Raw genomic sequence first — 25048 nt, 5'->3', positions numbered from 1 at the left:
ACTCGAGTTCAGAACCATTCTTGAGATTTTCCCCAGATAAAGTGGTGTTGAGGCCAAGTCCTGATTTTGTTCTGAGGGCTACCTCTGCTTTTCATTGTGTGAGTTATTCTGTTTTGCCAGTTTATGTGCTCTCACTACCTTCCTCTGTAGAGTTATTGCCCATCCTTGATATCCAGAGGCCCTTGGATCATTTACAAAGGTTGAATTTTTGTTTACTACATTTAGTAGGTCCCATCCGGGGTTACATACCATAAGTGACTGAGAATGGCTGAAGGAAGCTATATTGATGGTTTATTAGAAGCAATGAGAGTCCCTCTAAACTCAAGGGAGGTAGTGTAGGGGAGTTTCTACTTCTTTGATGGCATTGAATAGAGCTTTGATGTTTGACATTTGCAATGCTGCCACATGGTCTACTCCCCAAATGTTTATGAGTCAATACAGACTACAGTTGGGGCAGAGGGGGGTAGGTGTGGAGTGTCTCATCTGCTTTTGGTTTTTATATTCGCTATGCAGCTTTGGGACACTAATGGAGTGAATGAACTTCAAAGTGGAGTACTTTTTATGTTTGGAGTTTTTGTGAATAGTTGAGTTGAAGCCCAATGTTTTGGATTGGGTATCAGCTTTCTATTTAAGGACTGGTACGAGGAAGATGGGCAAGGATGTAATTGTCCCAGATACGTACCAGAAAGTATAATTCCTGGTCTTCCTTGTCCCAGTCCAGGTTACTTCATTCCATCCATTCCTTAGGAAGTGATTTATTTGGCTTCAAATGGAGATGGGGTTGGAAACAACAGGAAATAGGGATATTGTGCTTACTTTTTTCATGGCATGATAGGAGGTGAGGGAGAAAAAAGCCATACTGATGGGATCGGAATATTTTGACTGGCTGGCGTAAAACTTATGTGAGCAGCAGCGAATGCTTACTATGTAAAGATTGTGGCGAAGAAGATCAAGGACTCGGAGTAATGAGGATTGCTGGTTTTGTAACCTGGTCAACAGTTGCAACAAGTAGAAGTAACTTATTACCATTGGCGTAGCAAGGGTGTCTGTTTTCACAAGGGTGGCCAATCAAGGAAAATGATTCCATCCTCTAGGTCTGGTAGTAAAAACGCCCATAATTGGGGTGCAGTGGGACGCTTACATCCCTGAGCTCTGGTGCCACTGCACCTGCTGCACGACTGGTAACTGCGCCTCTGCTTATGACTATTACCAACACCTTTGTGAATCAGTACTCCTGTCTCTGTATGTCAAACACAGTCACTGCATATCATTGTTTTCACGTTGTGTATACGAGAGGTTGAAACATTAACCAGACAAGCTATCAAGTTTCAACGTTCCAGTCCTCCAGACGCCCCATTCATCTTTCATTGAAGTAGCCAGTCTCCGTTCTGGGAAAGATTAACTCGGTTGGTATACACGTCAAGCTCTTCGATGCCTTCAAAATGGGACAGAAGAGTGCTAGCACTGAATGTACATTTTCAACATTTCCTTATTTTGTTTCACGTACAACACGGTGTGCACCCTCCCTCCAATAAAGATTGACTCGGAGGCCCAGGCAGGCGTGTTGGAGGCGGGCCAGCCCACTGCTCAGGGTCACCGTGGGGTTGGGGTGGAGAGCTACGTGCTTCCTGTGCCCTCCACTGAAGATGTCTGCCTTGTTGCTGCGCCTGGCTGGAGCCGCCGCCCGGTCTGGAGGGAGGGTAGGCTGGATTCGTGGAGCGGCGGCGGTGGCTGCTGCAAAGAGACCGCTGTCTTCGGTCACAGGAACTTCCGGACAGTGCCGAAACTGTACGGGTGAGAGATGGCACCGTGCGTTTCCGGTTAGGAGGGGGAAAGAGGAGACAGGCAGCAGGGAAAGTGTATTTGACCCCAGGTACGGCGGGGTGGGGATCCTGTGGTTGAGACACGGCAGGGACTAGCAGGCGAAATGAAAAACACAGCTTTGTAACAGTAATGGGCAACATGCCGTATACAGTAATTCCTTGGCTGCTTTCGAACCTCAACGTAGGTTATCCCGTAGTTTTCGGTAAAAGCAAGTTACATTTTTCTTTAAATATATATATATATATTTTAATAAACTTTTTTTTAACATTAAATCCGCAGCAGTTACAGCAGGCACGACCTTTAAGGTCTTAACGTTTACCTTATAAACCTAAACATTGGTTTTAAAAATGTGCATTACTATGAGTTGCGCCATACCGCTTCAGGGTGGACTCGTATGCCCATTTCTGTGTTTTGCACGGCACCTCTGGAGTCGTGGTGGTGACGCACCTTCACTTTTGAGCTGCCAATCAAGGCGAAGGAGGTTTGGTACCCGGCGATAGAATCCTTAGGATGTGAAGATGTTAAGAATATATGGTTGTGATATGTTTCCCTATGGCACTGAGGCTGTTTTCTTAACAAACTGGGGTGTAAAGCATACAAAGCTTCTAGGAGAACATTGGGTGCTCCACTTCTGTGCAGTGAGACCAGAACCTCGATGCATAAGTAAGCATGTCTAGTATCCACACACATAGAGGACCCAGAGGAATAAACTTAGGGGTAAAAAATGACATGCTACATTCTTGTGCCAGGCAGAGACTTGCCTTGTTTTGGGAAAAAATGCTAAAAGTCTGACAAACATCATGGTCCATGTGATCAGCCAGTCAGTCAAGGTTAAAGGAAGCCTGGCAGCCAACGTTAGAACTTTATGATTTGGAGATGTAAAAATATATATGGCTGTGGTATGTTTCCAGGGTCAGTCTCTGCTCATGTAGCACTCCAGGCGAAAACATATTTGCACCATGCCTGATCATCTGCCCCAAACTAGAAATTTCGTGTTTTGGAAAATGTTACTTAATGAAATAGTAATTGTCCTGAATTGGATGACATGTTTATCTTTTTGTTTAACACTCAGATCTTCACGTTTGTTAGAGTTGTCACATATAACTTTAATACATGTAACAGACAAACACTCTGGGGCTGATCCCATCTCCACTTTGGGGTCGATTCCGATCCCGGGTAGGACAGCTCTCCGAGAGCTGTCCGTAGCCTTACCATGCGACTGACACGTACCCGTAGCCGGTCTGTCCTGTAGATGAAGTACGATGCGCATAACTGCCAAAAACACGACCGACACATAGGCTGTGATTCAAGCTCCATTCTCCGTCCGAGCCGTAACTCCGAACCGAGTCGCCCGGAAGGAGTATCCATAGCAGTTTCCGCCCTGACAAGTACGATGCGTACTTCCTAAGTGCTGGACGGGTCGCCACGTACGGCACGTCACAGCATCCGGAAAACAAGCATATCGGCTACGATTCGCGCCACAACTCAATCCACGGCTACGAGACGGACCAGCTTGCAGCGGGTACGAGACGGAGCAACAAGCAGCGTGTACGACACAAACACATCATGAATCCCATCGCGCAAGTCATACCAGTACTCTACATCTATGATCGGATTAGGAACCGTCGCCGACGGCGCAGGCAGTAAGTCAGATTCCTACCACACAAACAAACGACACGTACCCGCAAAATGGTACACACACAGGAGATCCACATCCTGGCCCCTAACAACAGGCCACCATAGGGGTTGCATGGCCAGCACCACTAACACCCCCACCAATAGGGTTTATGTTGCCCATCACCCCTGCCACCCCCAGCCATAGGGCATATGTTGCCCATCACTACTGCCACCCCCACCCATAGGGGGCCTGTTGCCCAGCACTACTGCCACCCCCAGCCATAGGGCTCATGTTGCCCATCATTACTGCCACCCCAGCCATAGGACTCATGTTGCCCATCACTACTGCCACCCCCACTCATAGGGCTGATGTTGCCCAGCACTACTGCCACCCCCAGCCATAGGGCTCATGTTGCCCATCACTACTGCCACCCCCACTCATAGGGCTTATGTTGCCCAGCACTCCTGCTACCCCCATCCATAGGGGACCTGTTGCCCATCACCCTGCCACCCCCACTCATAGGGGACCTGGTGCCCATCACTACTGCCACCCCCAGCCAAAGGGCTCATGTTGCCCATCACTACTGCCACCCCCACTCATAGGGCTTATGTTGCCCAGCACTCCCGCCACCCCCATCCATAGGGGACCTGTTGCCCATCACTACTGCCACCCCACGCATAGGGGACCTGTTGCTCATCACCCCTGCCACCCCCAGCCATAGGGGACCTGTTGCCCATCACCCCTGCCACCCCCACTCATAGGGGACCTGTTGCCCATCTCCCCTGCCACCCCCACTCATAGGGGACCTGTTGCCCATCACTACTGCCACCCCCACTCATAGGGCCTATGTTGCCCAGCACTCCTGCCACCCCATCCATAGGGGACCTGTTGCCCATCACTACTGCCACCGCCACCCATAGGGGACCTGTTGCCCATCACTACTGCCACCTCCAGCCATAGGGGACCTGTTGCCCATCACCCCTGCCACCCCCACTCATAGGGGACCTGTTGCCCATCACCCCTGCCACCCCACTCATAGGGGACCTGTTGCCCATCACTACTGCCACCCCCACTCATAGGGCTTATGTTGCCCATCACTACTACCACCCCCACCCATAGGGGATCTGTTGCCCATCACTACTGCCACCCTCAGCCATAGGGGACCTGTTGCCCATCACCCCTGCCACCCCCACTCATAGGGGTCTGTTGCCCATCACCCCTGTCACCCCCACTCATAGGGGACCTGTTGCCCATCACTACTGCCACCCCCACTGATAGGGCTTATGTTGCCCAGCACTCCTGCCACCCCCATCCATAGAGGACCTGTTGCCCATCACTACTGCCACCCCCACCCATAGGGGACCTGTTGCCCATCACTACTGCCACCCCCAGCCATAGGGGACCTGTTGCCCATCACCCCTACCACCCCCACTCATAGGGGACCTGCTGCCCATCACCCCTGCCACCCCCAGCCGTAGGGCTCATGTTGCCCATCACTCATAGGGCTTATGTTGCTCAGCACCCCTGCCACCCCCATCCATAGGGGACCTGTTGCCCATCAGTACTGCCACCCCCACCCATAGGGGACCTGTTGCCCATCACTACCTCCACCCCCACTCATAGGGGACCTGTTGCCCATCACTCCTGCCACCCCCACTCATAGGGGACCTGTTGCTCATCACCCCTGCCACCCCCATCCATAGGGGACCTGTTGCCCATCACCCCTGCCACCCCCACTCATAGGGGGCCTGGTGCCCATCACCCCTGCCACCCCCACTCATAGGGGACCTGTTGCCCATCACCCCTGCCACCCCCCCTCATAGGATGGGTGATGCGCCACACATCCATCATACTCCAATATTAGGTATGTCAGCAAAATACACCCCCCCCCTAACATCATGACAACAGTGTGTAGTCTGTGACAAATGCCCTCAACAGTGATTATGACTTCGAACATACAATGTAACTAACAGCACATGTGTGACCAACACATGAGTGTGCCCTACACAAGGCAAGCATCACTATAGCACTGTGTCAATGTAAAAAGAACACCCCCTCACTGTGTAGAACAAAAGTTAAGTGTGGGCTTCCAAACTGCAGCAGATGTTGAGCATTGTGGTGATGGGGTCTAAACCCCCCTCATCACAGTGACCAAAAGGTAAGTGTCATCATGGTCAAAGCTGCAAATAACAAACAGCATGTATGATCCCTGCTCCCAACACATTAAACACTTCTGGGGTGAAGTAGTGGTTGTGTCCCATTCCCACAGAGATGTGGTGAGGCTAACAGTGCTGTGAAAACATAACACACTCTCGGCCATGTGCAGACAAGCACCACACATGGGGGCTGACAATGCATACAGTGTACAATGACACAAGAGCAGAAGTGACCATCACAAAGCATACACACATCTCGAAAATAGACACACCAATCAAAACAACATGTGTAGACTGTAGGTGTCAGCTCACAAACTCCCATTCCATGCCAGCAATGGCACCTAACAACCAGGATGAATGTGCACAATGATGTGATATGACTCACAGGGACAGCAGGGAAAATCATGGAAATAGCATCCAGACAAAGGGCCACAACAGCAATACCAATGCACTGATGCAGATGCACAAACACAAACAGGCAACCTCACACTGCACATCTGACACAACATGTGTGCGTGTGTGTCTCAGTATCCCCAGGCAACTACACAACACATGAGGGGGCTGAACCACAGTGACACAGATGTGGACACAGTGCCATACAAAAGTAAACCATCATTGGGACACCCTTAGTGGGCAATCAGGCATTGTGAGATAAGAGGGAGCACAACATACGCATGTGACACAAGCTTGAATGAACACCAACTAACACAGCAAGAGACTGACACACAACAGCACTACCCCCAGTGACCAGACATTGGGGTGACACAAGCATGCATGACGCCTCCACTGTGATGACAAAGGCAGATGTCATACAAACTGGGAAACCCAGACATGTGTCCTGTTCCACAAACGTACATCACACATACACAAACACAAATCACTCATGGCCCCTCATCCATGGACAAACGGGAGATAGGGGACCATCCACGCAAACATGTACATCAGTCCACCTTCAACACCACACACCCTGAACTGCAACAATGTGCATCTGTGAAGCCCACATGGACGGGTGACATTGCACATGCACCCATGACAAACACAGGAATGTTGGGAGGAACTAAGGTGCACAGACTCATCACACAAGGACAGTTTACAACCCTGGGGAATGACAGACATACTGCATAGTATGCGGTACATGGCCATGACGTCAAAGCTCACGTAACCTTCAGAATACCTGCCACAGTCCCAGGACAATGCAGAAGCCAAGGAGAACCACAAGGCACACATGCTGACACCTGCCAACATTGCAGCCCTGAACCCGACAAGTGGGAGCAGTCACACACACATACACATGTCTCAGTCACTGAAAGGTACCACCTAGGGACAACTACATGATATTGCGAATAAACAAGTGCCTTGGGGAACCCTGACTGTGTCCCATCTGTGTCTGACAACATCATCACCACTCAGAACTGACAAATCCCAATGATGATACACCAATTAACAGTAGTGTCTCATGCACACACACATCTGGTAGCCCATGGCAAAGTAGCGGGATGAACACAGTACCACTCAGCAAGCATCAACAACAGGAACATATCAAGGGAACACTGCCTGTGTATGAAAAGGGATGTGGACACACACATGCTCATACAACACACACCATGGGCCCTGGCTATGTCACGGGACAACACACTTACTTGAGGGGACCCAACTCCTGTGGAAGCCCAGCTGTGCCAAACATATTCACAGCACGTCTCACTCATGACAGCAGAACACTTGGTCAGTCAGCCATCAGTTACCACACAATGAAGGCTCTGGTCACACCAGCCTGGGCACGTGAGTCTCCCCTAAGTCATCTACACATACTCAAAACATATGTCTAGCAAGTTGCACAGAGGACCCAGTTGCTCCTATACCAATGATGCCCACACCTGTAGGTCCAGTGGTGATGCGCACAAAGTCTGTGAAATTGACAAATTGGACAATGGGAAGCACATCATATGTGCATGGGTGCAAGCCAGAGATGTGACCATGCAAGTGAAATGTTCACAGAGATGTCCACAAATAGTTGATCATGACACACCCAGGTAGCTGCAAAGGATGACATGGATACCCACCAGAATAGGATAAATATCTCCACATGGAGTACCTCACATGGAGTACCTCACATCAACACATCAGTATTCAACATTGGAAACCAAGCATTACAGGTGCAAGGGCATGTTAAACATCATCAACATAATGTACAGCTAAATCAAGTTCACAGGGATAAAGAAAAAAGCTTTATTCAGCATATTAAAAGTTAAATGTCCGTTCAAACAAAAGGCCAATGGCCAGTCCATGTCCAAATGCCAAGGAGTGAACTAGAGTGACAACTGTCACACGTTGCTTGCCTGCACTGCTAAGGACCGGGGTCATCCCCTCGGAGGGGCATACATGGGGGCAGGCCAGGCACCGCAGGGACAGGATCAGGGCGCAGCAGAAGGAGGCAGTGAAGAGGTGGTGGATGCAGGTGAGACACTTGCAACTGCAGTGGAGCTGACTGAAGTGGTGGGTGCAGTCACAACTGTGGGGCACAATTCAGATGGGGTGGGTGCCTGCACAACTCCAGTGGGCAGGTCAGATGGAGTGGATTGGGTCCCCACTGCAGTGCCCAAGTCATACAGGGTGGTCGTGGACTCCACTACAGTGCCTACATCCATGGGAGCGGAATGGGGTGCAGGTGAGGTCGGCAGGACGGGGGGGGGGGGGACAAGGTCCCCACATCAGTGGCACTAACAGTCTGACCAGGTGTAGAGGAGCAAGTGGTAGGGGGGGAGGGCCGTAGCATTTTGGGGATGGTGTATCTGTGGGTGGGGGAACCAGGGGCAGGGAGTGGCGGGGGATCCTCTGGAGTGGTGGCCTGGGGGATGGAGGACTGAGACTTTGCCTTGGAGCTGCGTGGTGGCGGGGGGGGGGTCTTGCTCTTACGGCTCCGGGGGGACTTGCGGGTGGGAGTCTCAGTCTGACTGCGTCTGGGGGAGGGTGTCCGGGTGTGAGGGGCACTCCCCTCTGTGTGTGGGGACTTCCTCTTCCCCTTGTAATCAGGATCTGCTGGGTCAGTGGGGAAGAGGCCATGGTCACAGAGGAAGAGCTTCTGGGGAGATGGGGTTGCAGGTGAGGCAAGGGAAGGTGGCTGGGAGGGAGAGGTTTCGGAGGACTGCGGAGTGGTTGTGGATGACTGTGTGTGTGTCTGCAAACCAGCCCCTGTGAGTGTGGTATCAGTCTCCTGCGCTTGCTTGTGTGCACGTCTAGACCTTGGTTTGGGTGTTTGTGTGCTGCCCGTGTCTGTGTCTCTGTGAGAATGTGCAGGTGTTAGTGTGCTTGGGACAGGTAGGCTGCTAGGAATCGTGGGTGGTGCAGGGGTAGGAGGGGTGAGGGACTGTTGGAGGAGGGACACTGCTATTGTCAGGGAGGAGGCCATGGACTGATTGGTCCTCTGTAGGGCAGACATGCCTGATGAAATGTCCTCCATGAACGACACCAGTTGCGTCAACAGACTTGTGTGTGCATGGAGGACCTTCAGCATCGACGTCTGCCCTACATGGATCTGTCTAAGTAAGTCCACAGACTCCTCCCTCAGGGCAGCAGGGGACACAGGGGCAGGGGTTGCGGTGCCTGGCGCAAAGGAGACATGCTCACGAACACGGGAGCCTACAGGGACCTCTATAATGGGAGCCGATGAAAGGGTGGTGATGGTGGTGGTGGTGGCGGGGACAGCCTCACTAGCTGGAGTTTGGTGGGTGCTGACACCCACCTCCACAAGGGAGTCATCCTCAGAGCTGCTGTGGCCCTCAGCTGGGGGTGATGGTGCTGACGACTCCTCTGTGTGGCTTCACTCGCCCTCTGTGCCACTGGGTCCCCCCGACTCCTCTCCTTCTGTCCCTGTCAGGCTCTGTGGCTCCTCCTGGTCCGTGGAGCTGTCCCCTCCAGTGGCCGTGGATGTATCTGGATAGGAATAGGAAGTAAGAGAACAACATCAGTCACCTGCACCGACTGCACACACCACAGTGAGTACATCACATCACAGGGCAAGCCCTGGCATCATCAGCTGAACACAGCTCAAAGTGCCAACACTGTTTAGAATAAGCCAATTGTCATTCTCAACATCAACCATGGCACACATATCCCTCCTTGACTTGCACACATATGTCTGTTGCATGTTGGATGCTAATACCCCAATGTGCCGACATGCACCACCCACACATTAGTTGGACATGCAAGTGAACATGTAGGAGTATGTCACTATACACACAGCACATCTCTTGCTACTGACTCAGTACAGGTGTCCGGATGAAGGGATGGGCAGAGACTCATTTCACATGCTTGTGATGCATGCCAGCAACACACACTATGATGTTCTCATGTCCTGATGGGCAATGCCACAATGGGGTGCATGGTGCACACTTGAACACAATGCAGGATCACTCATAGCAAGTTAAATGCAATGGTAATGGGATGCCTGGAAAGTCAGTCAACACTGTCTCCTGTCACAAGGGCAGGGCATCCAGACAACAACAATATGCACTGACTCACAATCCTAGCTCAGGGGTAAAGGTAACTCTGCAGATGACCGGTGCACTTGCCCATCCCCTGCAAACAACATATCCAGGACCCAGAAGACCCCACATCATGCAAATCAGACATATGAGTCTCTGCAAACACAACTCCCTGTACATTAACACATCACAGTCTGCCATCCATGTAACCCAGCTGCATGAAGGACACAGTTGCATACACCATTGTGCGCTGTCAGATGATCACACACCTATATGTCACACAGGTCTTGTCTCTCACAGTCACATCTCAGATGTCCTGCTGACCCTCTGAATCATGTACACCCCAGTTGTACGTAACAACAAGCCACACCACAATGACACAGAGGCAGACACCTGAGGGCACATGTCACTAAGCACAACCTGTAATTTAATACACAGGAGTGGGATTACAGAGTGTTTCTAAATGCCCTTGAGGAGGAATGACTGCCCAGGTCTACATGAAACAGTGTTTGGCCCTGGACAGTAGTCAGGTGGCTAAGCAAGTGTGACATACTTGATATACATACTCCTGAGGCCCCAAAATTGGAGTCCCCTGCTGCATGGGTTTGTTTGGAATACCCCAGCCAAATGTGGCGAGTCAGACCAGCAATTGGAACACATCTCAAGGGCACACACAGATCACATGTCAGATCTCAGGCATTGGGCAAACAGTTGACCCACCCATGAAACACACAACAGAGTCACGGGAACAGTTGCGGTCCGGTAGATGAAGCATAGCTGACTGCAGGGACACAGTGCCCTAGTGACACAAGCAACAGACTGTAGGGGCCACACCTGTGGAACAGATGAGGAGGGTGCATCACACAATTGAGGGACCTGAGTATTGGACTACAAGACCTACGTAATGTGGAATTGTGACCAGGCCAAAAGACTGCAATTAGCATGTCAGACATAGTACACAGATTAGGCATGGACTTACCCCTTCCTGCTGCTGTCTGGCCTTCAGCTGCCTATCCAGGTCCGGGAAGACCACTGCCAGTATCCGGAGCATGTAGGGGGTCAGGATCCGATGTCCTCCCCTCCTGCGTGGAGGTGACCGCTTCAGCTGGACTCTAGCTATCCTCCGGGTCCAGCCCCGAAGGTCCTGCCACCTCTTCTGGCAGTTGCGGATCCGGCGCTTGTAGACCCCAACTGAACGAACTGCCCGGGTGAGGGTCAGCCATATCTCCTGCTTCTGGTGGGCATCAACCTGTGAGGATGACAAAGTTAAAGTCCATTAACACACATGCCCCAGATTTGTGCTGCACACATTTGGATATACATGTCATCATCACAAAGGGAAATGAGTTACACAGGTAGTGCAACCATGGGGAAGGACAAATCACCTGCATGTCTGACATGTTAACAATGCCTGGATAGTTTAAGCCTTCACTAATGCACTTTAGCAGCAGGACACCTGTTCATTACATGTACCTACACACTTTGGTGGATGAAAGTAGTCAGCGAGAATGCTTGCCACAGGTGTACACACTGCTAGTACTGCTAGTCAGACAACATGCATAATTAGGAAGGCAGTGGACTGCACACTCACCTGCTCCCCAGGTTTCCCATAGAGCTTGCTGTACTGTGGAAGGAGCCCATCCAGCAGGGTCTGGTTCTCCTCCTCATTGAAGGCTGGGGCCCTCTCCAGAGTACGTGCCATAGCAGGAGCCAGAGGATGCAGAGACAGCAGCAGTGGTAGCAGGGATGTGGTCCAGGAGCATGTAGTGCAGGCAAGTGAGCTCCCTGGGGGCCAGTCAGCCTTATATCTGTGCTGCAGAGGCAGACTCTGTGCCATGTGTCCCCAGTGGTAGGTCCAACACGGTTGCATTCTATGAATCTGGCCAATCCATGGAAATGTATGACTCGTACACGCCTTCCGCATCGTTCAAATCTTCACCTTCATGAAACACTTGAAATTGCAACATTGTTGTAGGCATCCAACTGAATTTCCAGTGCACAATTCATACAAGTTTTGAATCCGCATCTGTCTCCATGACAGTCCAGAGCCAATGGGTGCGCCCGGCCCGGTCAACTGATTGTACAGCGCCTATTTTGAAAATACACACACACTCGTCTCCATACGATTCAATGGCCAAGGCGTACGCCTGTCTCGGACCATGCCTGCCCGACGCGTATGCATGATAGTCACCCGCGTCGGAGGTATCTCGGACCCTAAGGGTCCCCGGACAACAGGTTAAGAACCGCTGGACTATCTAGTTTAGCTGTTAGCTGGGCACCCATGGTGGTAAGCTACTTAAATGGCATAGGGAGTAGCTTACAACTTAAGTTTTAGCAGCATTTAGTTAAACTCTGTTATTACTCATGCTGATACAGTCAACCATGCGTCTGGCCCGCTTGATAAATCCCCAGTCGCTCTCGCCAGCAAATAGTCAGGAGGTTACTGCTAACTTCACAACTGCCTCGTTCAGCTGTGAATGCTGGAGAGTAGTGTGGTGCTTTAAAGACTTGAATACGGCAGGACAAAGTAGTCATGAAGTTGGCTCACTAGCCTCCATTCTTGGACACTAAAGATCAATAGTTTTTGTTTATTTTCTTCACAGACCAGCCTATTGACCAACATAGAATATTTAGTATTTGAGGGCTGCACTTTTGATATTCTATTCCCCTTGTATTCAAAGCTTATATTCTTGTTCTTGTATCAAGTCACTGTGCTATAAAGATCTACGACAGATGCTCAGCTAATTCCCACTCCTTAAGATGACTCACAGATTTCCCCACCAGGGTTGAAATATCAACACCACACAAGTCAATAATCCAATCTCCAAGCCCATTAATTGGTTTCTGTGATTGTCAAGCGTAATTTCTCATGTATGCGCAATGTCCGTTTCTTGTAAATACTCCTACTTGTCCAGTCATAATTTTTCACGCTTCATGCTTGCAGTAAGTACCATGGACTCAGCGTAGGTCATCAAGATATATTTATTGGGAGGAAACAGTTTATACAACCACAGCACAGAAATGTCATCCAGCTTCTGCCCAACCGCCCGTATAGAATCTCCATGGCCAGGAATTCAAGAACATTCCAAGACCATTTCCAACATGGAGACACTACACACCTTCCCCATTAAAAAATAAAAAAAACCTGGAGGTTTTTTTACGGGTTACAGAGATAAAGGTTAAGAAAAAAAATGCATTAAACAATTACAATTGTACAAAATCTCTCATTTTAACAGGTGGATTCTTGATACCAGAACTTTTCCTCAGTTCCGCCACATGGCTATCAGGTAGAGAAGTACTACTGCATTGTTCAGTGGATTGTTCAGTAGTATTCTCATGACTGATAATGGAATCAGAACTACGTTCAACACTAGTACTATTAGAATACAAATCAGAGACATTAAAATCAGAATTGGTACCATCTTATGTGTCCCAAAAATTTTGAAAATCATTTTCCCATTCATCAACTTTTTGGGAGAAAGTTTGTAAATTGTGTTCTCTCTTACTCAAAAATCTGCACATGGATATACGCCTGAAATTCCAAATTTTACCCCATCCACTCTCACTGCTTTGCTGAACACTTCCAACACCTTAACCGGATCCGACCATTTAGACCACCTCCTATTAAGAGAACCACCAAGCTTAACTTGAACAAAATCACCTACTTTGGAATTAGTAAATTGATGCTTAAAAGAACCATTCTTCATTTTCTCCTGATAGCTTTGAACACGCTCCCTGACTTGAGACAAATCCATAGCAGAATCATAAGAGTTACTTATTTTCAACCACCAAGCCATGAGTTTGGAACCAGGTTTTCTACCACCCAACATTTCAAAAGGGCATAAACCTGTAACAGAATTGGCAGACGTGCGATAAGTCAACAAGGTAGCTAGTAAAGGCTTTCTCCACTCAATACCACTCCTAATGGCCAGCTGAATAGACTCTTTAACAACTCTATTAAAGCGTTCTGCTTGACCATTTGCCTGGGGATTATAATTAGACACTCTTTTATGCACAACACCACATCTACCAAGGAACAGATCAAGCTCCCTACTGATAAATTGCGGGCCATTGTCAGAAACAAGTTCTGCAGGCAGACCTTCGCGACAGAAAATGTCATCTAAAAATTCAATTACCTGGGCTGAAGTAATCTTATACACAATCTTCAACTCAGGCCATTTAGAAAAATAATCCACCAGGACTAAGGCAAATACATCCTTGGCTGAGGAAAGACTCAGTGGACCAATGATGTCAACACCAAGTTTCTTCGAGCATACTCAATAGGAGTTACTTCCACAGACAATGGTTTGACAGACTTGTCACTTTTGGAACAAGGAAGATACTCTCTAACCCATCTGTCAACCATACTGTCAACACTAGGCCACCAATAAAATTCTCTTATCCGTCTTTTAGTGCTAGACATACCCATATGTCCCTCATGAGCTATGGTCATAATCCTCTCTCTAAGTTTGCATGGAGGAACAATTTTATCCCCTCTAGTTATAATGCCATTTGATAACATAAGTTCATCCTTGATTGTGTAAAATGAGCTCAACTCACCACTTAATTTTCTTTCGTCCGGCCAATCATTTTGTAAAAACGTCACCACTTCAGTCAAATTGCAGTCCTCACTCATAGCATCTTCCCATGCTTTTTCAGAAATAATTTTGCATTGTGTATCTGTACCAATGTTGACATCATCAATAGTGTAAGCTACATCACACTCCTCAATAGTATTGTTTGGGTCAGATACATTTGGCAACGGTAATCTTTAAAAAAAAAAAATAGTTTTCATTCGTCAATAAACACATAAATTGCAGGCCCCTGAAATCCCAGAGGTATCTGCCGAAGCATTACAACCATGATATCATTGACGTTTTACATTAGTAAAATACTGGAAGATGCACTTCATATGTGGAGAAGTGTGGCTCACTGGTTAGAGTAGGCAGACCTGGAAGCTGAGGTCAGCCCGGGACCAGGGTTCATTTCCCGGCTCGGCTGGGTCTTGAGTCCATAAAATTGTCCATGGACTCGATAATTCTCGCTCCAGTGCATACTCGATTCATGGGTTCACACTCTGGGCAATAGCTTGCTTAATCTCCACAATGGCCCCTAGCGGCGGGATACCTGGCTTTCACCTTGTGGATGCCCTGCTGGGTTATCTCACAGGGGAATACCAGGACGGGTTTCCTAAGCAAGCGCTTAGAGACCGGTTGGTGATTTGCGCTATATAAATATCTGTACATTTACATATGAAAAACAGACCCCCGACCCCCTCCCCCCACCAACTCCCGGATCCCCCCCCCCCCCCCGACCGCACCAAACCATGACCGCACCAAACCATGAGCAACAAGCAACATCCTGTATGAGCATAGACTAGACAGTTCCGACCCCGGGCCCAGATTAAGCCCTCCTTCCCCAGGGGAACTAAAGGGACCCCTCTTCCTGCTCCTCCGGGACTGGCTCCAGGGGGATACCCCTGTAATCTGCCCAACGCTTCCATATCTTATAATGTTTACGTGGACACCCCCTGGCTGCAAATATGGGGAGCTCCAAACCCATGCTAAAGTCCAGACCCCTCTTCCACACGTTCAGAGAGGGAGCCACCGGAGCCTTCCATGCCCGGGCGACATCCCTCTTGGCCAGCGTGAGGCCCAACAGTAGCAGGTCCCTCTTATTTATGTTTTCTCCAATATCAGCCATGACGTGCAGGAGTGTCAGCTTAGGGTCTGCGGGAAGATCCCAACCCAACACCTCGGATAGGCAGGACAGCACCCCTCTCCAAAAACGGGATAATGAAACACAGAGCCATACCGTGTGATAGAAGGAGCCCTCCTCCCGCTCACATCGGAGACACTCCGGAGATGCGATCAGTCCCGCCTGCCACAGCCTCCTACGTGTAAAATAAACCCTGTGCAAGTATTTAAATTGAATAAGGCGTAGTCGAATACCTATGGCTGCCCCCCGGAGCGAGGCCAGCGCCTCCATCCAGTCCGTCTCATTGAGGGGTCCAACATCTCCCTCCCATTTCCCCTTTAGATACTGGAGCGAGGAGGAGCTGTGAATGACGAGTGTTCTGTATATCTTGGAAATTTTTCGGTCTTGGAGATCCCCCATGAAGAGCTTCGCTTCAACAGGGCTAAACTCAGCTATGGAATCCAAACCCTCTAGGCTGGGGGAGAGTGCATGGCGGAATTGAAGGTATCTATGGAACTGTGTCCGGGGCATGCTGAATTCTTGTTGTAGATCCTGAAAGGACTTCAAGGCGCACCCCCGTACCACATCGCCTATGGTGGAGATGCCTAGCCGATCCCACCCCTCAAACCCGGACAGGGCCGCCATCTGTGGTAGTCGCCCATTGTGCCACAGGGGGGTTTCCCGCGTGAGCACGTTCCACCACCCAATTCGTGTCAGCGCCTGGCGCCAAATGGCAACGGTAATCTTGACATACAATCAGCGTGCACATTTATACGTCCAGGAATGTATTCCACTATACATTGATACTCTTGTAGCTTTGCCGTTAATCTAGCTAGCCGTGCCGTAAGTGTTCTGCCGCCACCAGCCGCTAGCATATTTATCAGGGGCTTGTGATCTGTTCTTAAGCGAAATTTGGTACCCCACAAAAATTGGAGGAAGTGGTGAACCGCCCAAGTACATGCTAGCAATTCTTTTTCAATGGTGGAGTAGTTATACTCTGCACCACGTAGCGTTCTGGAGGCGTAAGACACTATATATTCATCACTTTTGTTGTTTTGCATTAACACTGCACCTAAACCTGTGCTGCTAGCATCTACATCTACAATACATTCTTTGCCAATTGCAAAAGGTCTAAAAAAAGGTGCACATATAAATTCCTTTTTTAACATGTTAAAAGCTAACTGTTGTTCATTACTCCACACAAATTTTACATTTTTTTTAACAACAATCTTAAAGGATGTACTTTGGAGGAATAATCTTGTACAATCTACTGTAGAACTCTGTTAAGCCTAAAAAAGAGAACAGCTGTTCTTTTGTTGTAGATGCAGGTGCATTAGAGATACTTTCCGCATGGTTGAATTTAGGTTTGATGCCCTCACTGGATATCTCATGTCCCAAATACTCAACCTTGTTCTGCCTGAATTTGCATTTTGAAAATTTCAGAGTTAAGCCTTTATTTTGTACACAATTTAACACATTTTCTAAATTTCTATCATGTTCCTCCATGTCTTTCCCAAAAATTTAAATATCATCTTGGAAAGCAATGGCTCCAGAACACCCCTCCAAGACTTCCTTCATGAGTTTTTGAAATACTGAAGCAGCACTAGCTAGACCAAAAGGCATATGTGAAAATTGGAACATTCCCTCTGGCGTAACAAACGCCGTCAAACATTTAGACTCTACATGTAAAATGACCTGGTGATAGGCACTAGCTAAATCTACTGTTGAAAAAATGCAGGCCCCGGAAAGTGTAGAGATCAATTCATGTATGTTGGGTAAGGGATGTCTATCGATCCAAATTTCTTTATTTAAACTGCGAAGATCAACACACAAACGAAGCTCCCCGTTACTTTTAAGTGAAAGAACAACCGGAGAAACCCATGGGGAGGACTCTATGGGCTCGATGATATTTTTAGCAACCAGATCTGTTAACATTTCTTTAAGTTTATTACGGTATGCCAGAGGTACATTACGTACTCTGTGTCTTACAGGTACAGCAGTATCTTTGAGAATGATTTTGTGTGTAAAGTCAGCATATTTCCCCAGGGAAACATTAAATAGTTTAGGAAACTTGTTTGTAATACTTGCAACAAACTCCTCATTGTTGGAGGAAACCGTGTAAACAGGTGGAGAAGCATTAGGGTCTAACTTTATGCCCATCTCTTGTTGATGAGGCCAACCTGAAATAGATACACCCTTGGTAGCTATGTACACTTTCCCTCTGGTTCTCCTACCTTCAAAATCCAAATCTGCCCACATGAATCCCTCTAGATCAATTTTGTGACCAGAATAACCACCGGGTTTAATGTCTGGTGGTAGTAATTTTCTCGCTCCCCACATATTATTAAATACACTTTTGCCAATGATGGTGTACCAAGCACACGGGTCAACCATCATGGATACTTTTTTACCGTCAATCAACACTACACAAGTGGGAAAACTCTTTACAATTACTTTTGCCAATACATAACATAGAATTAAATTCTGCAGAGAGTTCTTGTTCTTGAGTGATGCAGTTGACCTTCTGAGATGACTTGCAAACTTTACTAAAGTGACCTGTTTTCTTGCATTTGATGCAAATTTTATCCCACGCTGGACACCCTTTATAGTTTCCAAGGTGATCAAAACTGCCACACCTGTAGCAAATAATTTGAGTTCTTCTTCCACCTAACCTATTGTCTTTTATTCCTGCATCTCTCTTAGGAGGAATAGAGGGAAGCCTTTTAGGAACTAACTGATTTCTTACTAAAGAGACTTCTTACACAACATCTTGAGTTTTTACGACTTGGGCAGCAACTTGACTAGCAGCTTGACTTCTAATTTCGCTAACAAATTTCTCTGAGTGTTCAATACCTTTAGTGATGTTCACTACAGCACTTAAGGAAGATTCTGTACCTAGCCATAGTCTTTCTTGAACTTTCTTGCTTTTAGTTTTCATCCTAATCTGATCTCTTAGGACTTGTTCATAACTAATGGTCTCAAACGCACAAGAACCAGCTAAGGTACGCAGAGCAGAGACATAGTCTTCAATAGATTCATCTTCTTTTTGTGCGCGTTACAATATTAATTTTTCTGCCAAACCTAGTGCTCAATTGTGTAATTGCCACTTCAAAAACATCTGTGTCAGTTATACCATCAATAGGTGGTAGATTTGCAAACTCCTTCAATCCTGCACCACCTAAGCAGTGCCTTAATAGAGCAAGTTTTCTTTTAGGAGAACAACCATCTTCTTCTAATACTTCAACGTAGGCTAAGAACATGGGATACCATAATTCCCATTCCATTTTAGGTTCATCAGCAACAGGTAGAAAATGTGGTGGTGCTGCAATATTAGACATAACTGTAAATAAATGGTAATGGTAATTGAAGTAAAAGGAAAAAACTAGCTATAACAGATAGTAGAATGGTGAGTGAGTCACCGTTAATGAAATTGACCCACAGGTAATCCGAGGTGCGTGAGTCACCGTGGAAGCTTGCTTACAAAACGAAGAAACGGGTGTTCGAGTCACTGAAAATAGTGTCGCAATACAGGATTTAGCGAATAAAGTATAAATGTACCTGAAGTAATGCGGTGTCAAACGTTGGTTGAAGACGCTTTGAAAATCGTCAAAAAATGACTCACTAAAGATGGCTGCCGTGCGTGTGGCATCATGACGGCAGTCCCACAATGCTCAGCGGCGCACACTACGTCACATCAAATAGTCAGGAAGAATGCCGATAAGATTAGAATCTCTGTGTTCCACAGGACTTTAGATCACAACAATGGATATTTTGACTTCACGTGAGTAATTATTCTTTGAATACTTGCGTTAACGGAAATTCATGCCAGGTAGCAGGACATGTGTAAAACCATCCACAACAGCGCAAAATAAAAATACTTCCACAACAGTTGCGATGCTAGGCAACAGACGCTGAACTCCCGCTGGTGCAATCAAGACACACAACCCCAAAAAAACAGCCGCAGGTGCAATCAAAGCACAGCAACATTAAAAGACAAATTCACACATTCACGTACATGTCTCGATCCGTAGTCTCTCCCGCAGGTGCAATCAAAGCACTACAATATCAAGACAGCCGCTGGAGCATTAACGCACATAGCCATTAAAATAAAAATACCTGTGATATCTAGTTGTCTTCCTTTCTTTTTTTTCAAACCAATAGTGTGAGCGCTGTCTTCCTCCACGCTCCCGCTCGTCGCCAATCGTGACGTAAGTACCGTGGACTCAACGTAGGTCATCAAGATATATTTATTGGGAGGAAACAGCTTATACAACCACAGCACAGAATGTCATCCAGCTTCTGCCCAACCGCCCGTATAGAATCTCCACGGCCAGGAATGCAAGAACATTCCAAGACCATGTTCCAACATGGAGACACTACAATGCTTGATCACTTTATTTTGATTTCTGTGGCACTTCTTACTACTGAAAATTCGTACTTTGATGTAAATTGTCTTGTAAAATTGATATAATTAACATAATGGTCTCTAGAATGAAGACAACCTATTTACTCTTACAATCTGCCCTACGGAATTGTGTTATAAAAATATTTATATGCAAAGTTGTCTGGACTTTAATTAAATGGCAAAAAAACATTCCCACATTAGATGTGCACCGGATACACATAATTATTTTTGTACACTTAACTCTTTGAATAATTTCTGTTATTAACTGACTGAACCACTGTATTTCCAATTTCGATATTGAAATGAGGATCCATTTATGGAATGCAATAAATTGTTACAGGTCTTTCAGTAGATTACTATGCCAAAGTGGTATCTACAGAGTGACAACTTCAGGCCACCCTGAGAGACCACCCAATTGTTTTTTTTTTTATCACTGGTGAGATGCACAACAATATTAACTCAGATCTGGGAGTACTACTGCCCCATCGTAAACACTCCTGCACAGACTGATAACGAAAGCCAAAAAAAAAAGGTCAAGATGCTGCTTCATTTAGGTTTTTCTTTTTGAGATATCTGGAGGCATCACAAAAACACAGCTGCCCTACCAAAGGGAGTAGCCAGAAAATTAAATAGCCCCCACTTTAAACCGTACATTTAAGGCATCAAGGGCCAGATGTCCTTAAGAATGTTGTTCTTGTAAAACCTGCGATTTTGCAAAATCACTGGGTTTGCGACTGCAAAATAATCCCTATTTGTTATGTAAAAAAAAAAAATTGATGGGTCTTGAAAGTGTTTAAATGGGTTTTGCCAACATACTGAATTGCAATTTGGAGGGGCATGTAAGGGCCATTCTTTCAAAATTGCGAATCAGTAATCTATGTATCAATGAGAAGGTGGTCACTGGCTGCAAAGCTGAAGGGGTCCTCATAGGGCCCTTTCTCCTTTTGGAATCTGGTTAATCCTTTCAGTGGGAGCAGGTGGTGGACCAGAGGACTACACTATTGCTCCTTCTGAAGTTTTCCCCAATGGAAAACTTTTTACTTTTATTTTTTATTACAGCAGCATCAATCCTTTAACAAACTCGGGCTGCTTTTTTTTTTTTAAATAAAGTCTCCCATTTGGGAATCCAAACACAAGAATGTTGTTCTGCTGTCCCAAGTAGGCCACCTTCCCTATGTTTTCAGCCAATCAAAGGTTGTCTCAAATTGTGACCTGCCTAATGACCTGCCTAATGAAGAATAATATTGCAAAATCAGCTTCCAGTAAAAAAAAGTCAGTTTGCAGTTTGCAACCTCTTTTTGTGGATGGAATCTTAGTAGATCAGGCCCTCAGTGAGCAAAGCGAGTGAGTCTGCGCATCCTTATAAGTGTTTAGGATGAGGTTGTTGGGTTTGAGAAGGTGTTCTAGAATATTTTTCTGTTTTGACCTTTTAGACAACTTTAAGTATGCATGCAAGACTATTGTTTTTGTTTATATATTTTTCAACATAATTAGTACACATACATACCGGTGTTTAAATAGTGCTTCACATTTTGCCTGCACACTCCACAGCATACAGCACGGGGCGGTTAGACAGTCTGCTTCACCCATTGGCTCGCTTTACTGCAAGAGACTTCACAACGCCTGTGCACATTGTTCTCATGTGCCTAGTAAAAGTGCCTTTCTCTTCAGTGACAAATCTAGCTCAAAGATTGTTTTATTTAAACTTATTTTTCATATTAACTTTAAATATGGGCAATTTGTTGTGCCTAAACTTCGGGTATACACATAGATGGTGACTTACTTTCTTTCTCCTTTTTGAAGGTGACATTTAAAAAGTGTTTTAACTGGTGTTGTTACACTGTAGCTGTCTTTAATTTCAGTGTTTTTTAGGTGATGTTTGATTTGTTTGTCCTTCACTAATAATAGGAAAATGCGTGGCATAACTGAAAGATTATATATTTAAAAAACATTGTTAGTAAAACAGCCACATCGGTGAATGTTTTTTAATTTTGTTTCCTACGCTGTTTGGATGTTTGCCAGTTGTTAGATTGGATATCCTCCTCGTCTGGATGACCTGTCTGCTTGTTGCCGCTGCTGGTGGTCTGTACCAGTGATTGGCGTTCAGGGGAGACTGAAGGTTCTGAGGGATCGGTGCTCATATTGTTTTGTTTTGACTCTGAGGATACACCTGCTACTGGTCCCATGTCATTCCTGGTCGACATGAAGGCGGTAACCAGGGTGTTTCCCCACCTTGCCAGGCTCAGACCACTCTTTTTGCTCCTGGACGGACGATGGCGTTTCCCTGTGGCAGTCTTGTTCTTGTTTAATTTTACTGGTGTTAAGCTTACCAGTGTTTTAGTATGTACTTTTAGGTCTGTGAGAAGATCACCCATCACAGTAGGCAAGGATACCAGTTTTTCGGCAATTAAATGGCAGCTGCAACTTGGGGGGATTATTGCCACTTCAGATTGAACTCTATTTTATAAAGTTGTTCATTTCCGACAGCTTGTGACGTGCAGGGCTAGACAGTTGAGGAGGGTAAGTTGAATTTGCAACTTATCCGAGTGGTATTCCAGCGCCTTGGTTGAGAGCTGCATGGTATTTGAGAGGGAGGCCCATATTTTGTTTTCTCCTGTTGGTGTGTCCTCCTGGATCCCCTTCGTACCCATTCCTGAGCCTTGAGGGGTTGCGTCTCCTTTGCCCTCGGCAGAGTATGTAGTGACCAAATGTTCCCATTTTTCTGTCGTGGGGAAAGACGTGTTACTGACCGCGTAGTTCTGGGGGTCATGGTGGATCCGGGGAGCTTCTTGTTTTCTCCCTGTCATTACTACTTTATCCCCAGATTTTGGGGGGCGGGTTCTAGCTGTGGTCCAAGAAGAGGTCGTTTTATTAACCACTGGTACCTGCGGAACCCCAAGATCCGTAAAGGCCTTCTTAAGACTATAGATGAATACTTCACCAATAATGTGGGTTCAGTGACTTCCGCCCAATCTTTGTGGGAAGCGTTTAAGACGGTAAACCGTGGGCAGGCTTTATCGCTTATATCTGGCTCCAAGAAAGATAAACAAAAAGAGGTTATTGAACTTGAGACAGAAATCTATAATCTTGAGGGCGAACTGGAAGCGGGGGTGACGCCGGACAAGCTTCATCTACTAAGCTTAAAGCAACATGACTACAAAATGCTGGTCACAGATAGGGCCAAGGCCCTTAGCAGAGAGCAACAGGGCAGGCTATACGATTTGGGAGATAAAGCCGGGAAACTAATTGCCTGGCTAGACAAAAAGGAATGGGTGAGCCGCCTTGTCCCGGAGCTTAGAACAGAGGGAGACGTCCTAATCACAGAGCCGCAGGACATAGTGGACAGGTTTGCTGAACACTTTCAAACAGTATATACTACAATATCCCCTCACTCGGAGGCAGATTCGCAGGGACTGCTCCGTGACATTAAACTCCCTTGTCTCTCCCCTGATAACCGAAAATATATGGAAAGTCCCCTCACAAAGGATGTGATCGCCCAGGCAAATCGCTCCTTAAACTCTGGGAAAGCACTAGGCCCAAACGGGCTTCCCATTGAACTTTTAAACTCCGGCCAGATAAACTTGCCCCCCACTTAAAAGTCAAAGTTTGAGGAGTCTAGAGAAGCAGGGGTGTTACCCTGGGAACAGAGGCTGGCTACCATTGTCACAATTCACAAAGAGGGAAAGGTCGCGACGGATTGTGCCTCATACAGGCCCATTTCGCTTTTGAACGCAGAGCCCAAAATTTTGGCCATACCTTTAGCTAATCGGTTGATAAAGGTGATCACAACCCTAATACACCCCGATCAATCTGGCTTTATGCCCCATAGAAACACCGCGCTTAACCTGCGTAGAGTTCACGGGGTAATAGATAGAGCCCGCACCCTTCAAGAACCAGCGGTGATAGTATCATTGGACGCGACTATGGGCGTTTGATACCGTGGAGTGGCCCTACCTGTGGGCAGTTCTGGCTAAGTTTGGGTTTGGTCCGGAATTTATCCAATGGGTGCGCCTGCTGTACTCCGCACCTCTAGCACAAGTGGTGGTGAACAGGAAGGTGTCAGCCTCATCCCCACTTAGTCGTGGGACGCGCCAAGGCTGCCCACTGTCCCCCCTTCTTTTTTCCCTGGCCTTGGAACCCCTTGCTGCATGGATTTGTTGGGATCCAATGATACGAGGATTGAAGTGGTCCCCCGGGTGGGAGGACCGTATATGTTTATACGCCGATGACATCTTGCTCTATTTGGCTTCTCCGCAGAAATCCATAATTGTAGTCCTCGATATTCTGGCAGTCGGGACTCTCCATTAATTGGGGGAAATCCCTGCTTTTTGCTCTTAATGGGAACCCTCCTGTTCCTCCCCGAAATTGTCAGATACAAATTAATAACAGGGGGTTTAAATATTTGGGGATCTTTGTTTCCCTTGACCCTTCGGTTCGGTATGCTCGTAACCTGCTCCCCCCCTTCAAAAACTCAAAAGTGACATCGCCAATTGGAGGAAACTCCCCATCTCACTCCTGGGTAGGGCCGTCCTTTTCAAAATGATGGCCCTGCCCAGATTCCTCTACGTCCTGTAAAATACGTTGGATGTCGTTCCAGCATCCTACTTCAGGGAAATTGAGGGCCTACAGAGAGACCTACTGTGGGACAGTAGACCTCAAATCGCACTAAACAAGCTACCGTTAAACTGGTATGATGGGGGCATTAGTCTCCCGGATATCAGGAAGTACTACTGGGCCTCCCAATTGGCAGCTATTAACCATGGCATGTTCGGCCGCATAGACGATCCGGGCTACGCTATGGATAAATAGATCCTACCGGGTGGGAACTACAATAGAGCTCTTTATTCCCGTCCCAAGAGATTTTGAT

At 47.2% G+C, this 25048-nt stretch overlaps 1 protein-coding gene across 2 annotated transcripts in view; it reads left to right on the top strand.

Annotated features, from left to right (window-relative positions):
• The first annotated feature begins 1395 nt into the window (after nt 1-1395).
• LOC146817656 (thiosulfate sulfurtransferase/rhodanese-like domain-containing protein 3) overlaps nt 1396-25048 on the top strand; it is an 82261-nt gene continuing 58608 nt past the window's right edge. The window contains exon 1 of one of the 2 annotated variants that reach the window (XM_085611111.1): nt 1396-1794. In XM_085611111.1, coding sequence (XP_085467237.1) covers nt 1647-1794 — 148 coding nt within the window. In that variant the 5' untranslated portion in view covers nt 1396-1646. The remainder of the gene's footprint in view (nt 1795-25048) is intronic. The other variant, XM_085611113.1, reaches the window with a different exon arrangement.

Source organism: Triturus cristatus, chromosome 6, assembly GCF_964204655.1.
Source record: "Triturus cristatus chromosome 6, aTriCri1.1, whole genome shotgun sequence".
Taxonomy (NCBI): domain Eukaryota; kingdom Metazoa; phylum Chordata; class Amphibia; order Caudata; family Salamandridae; genus Triturus; species Triturus cristatus.
Note: the sequence above shows the minus strand (reverse complement) of the source record. Positions and strands in the feature narration are given on the sequence as shown.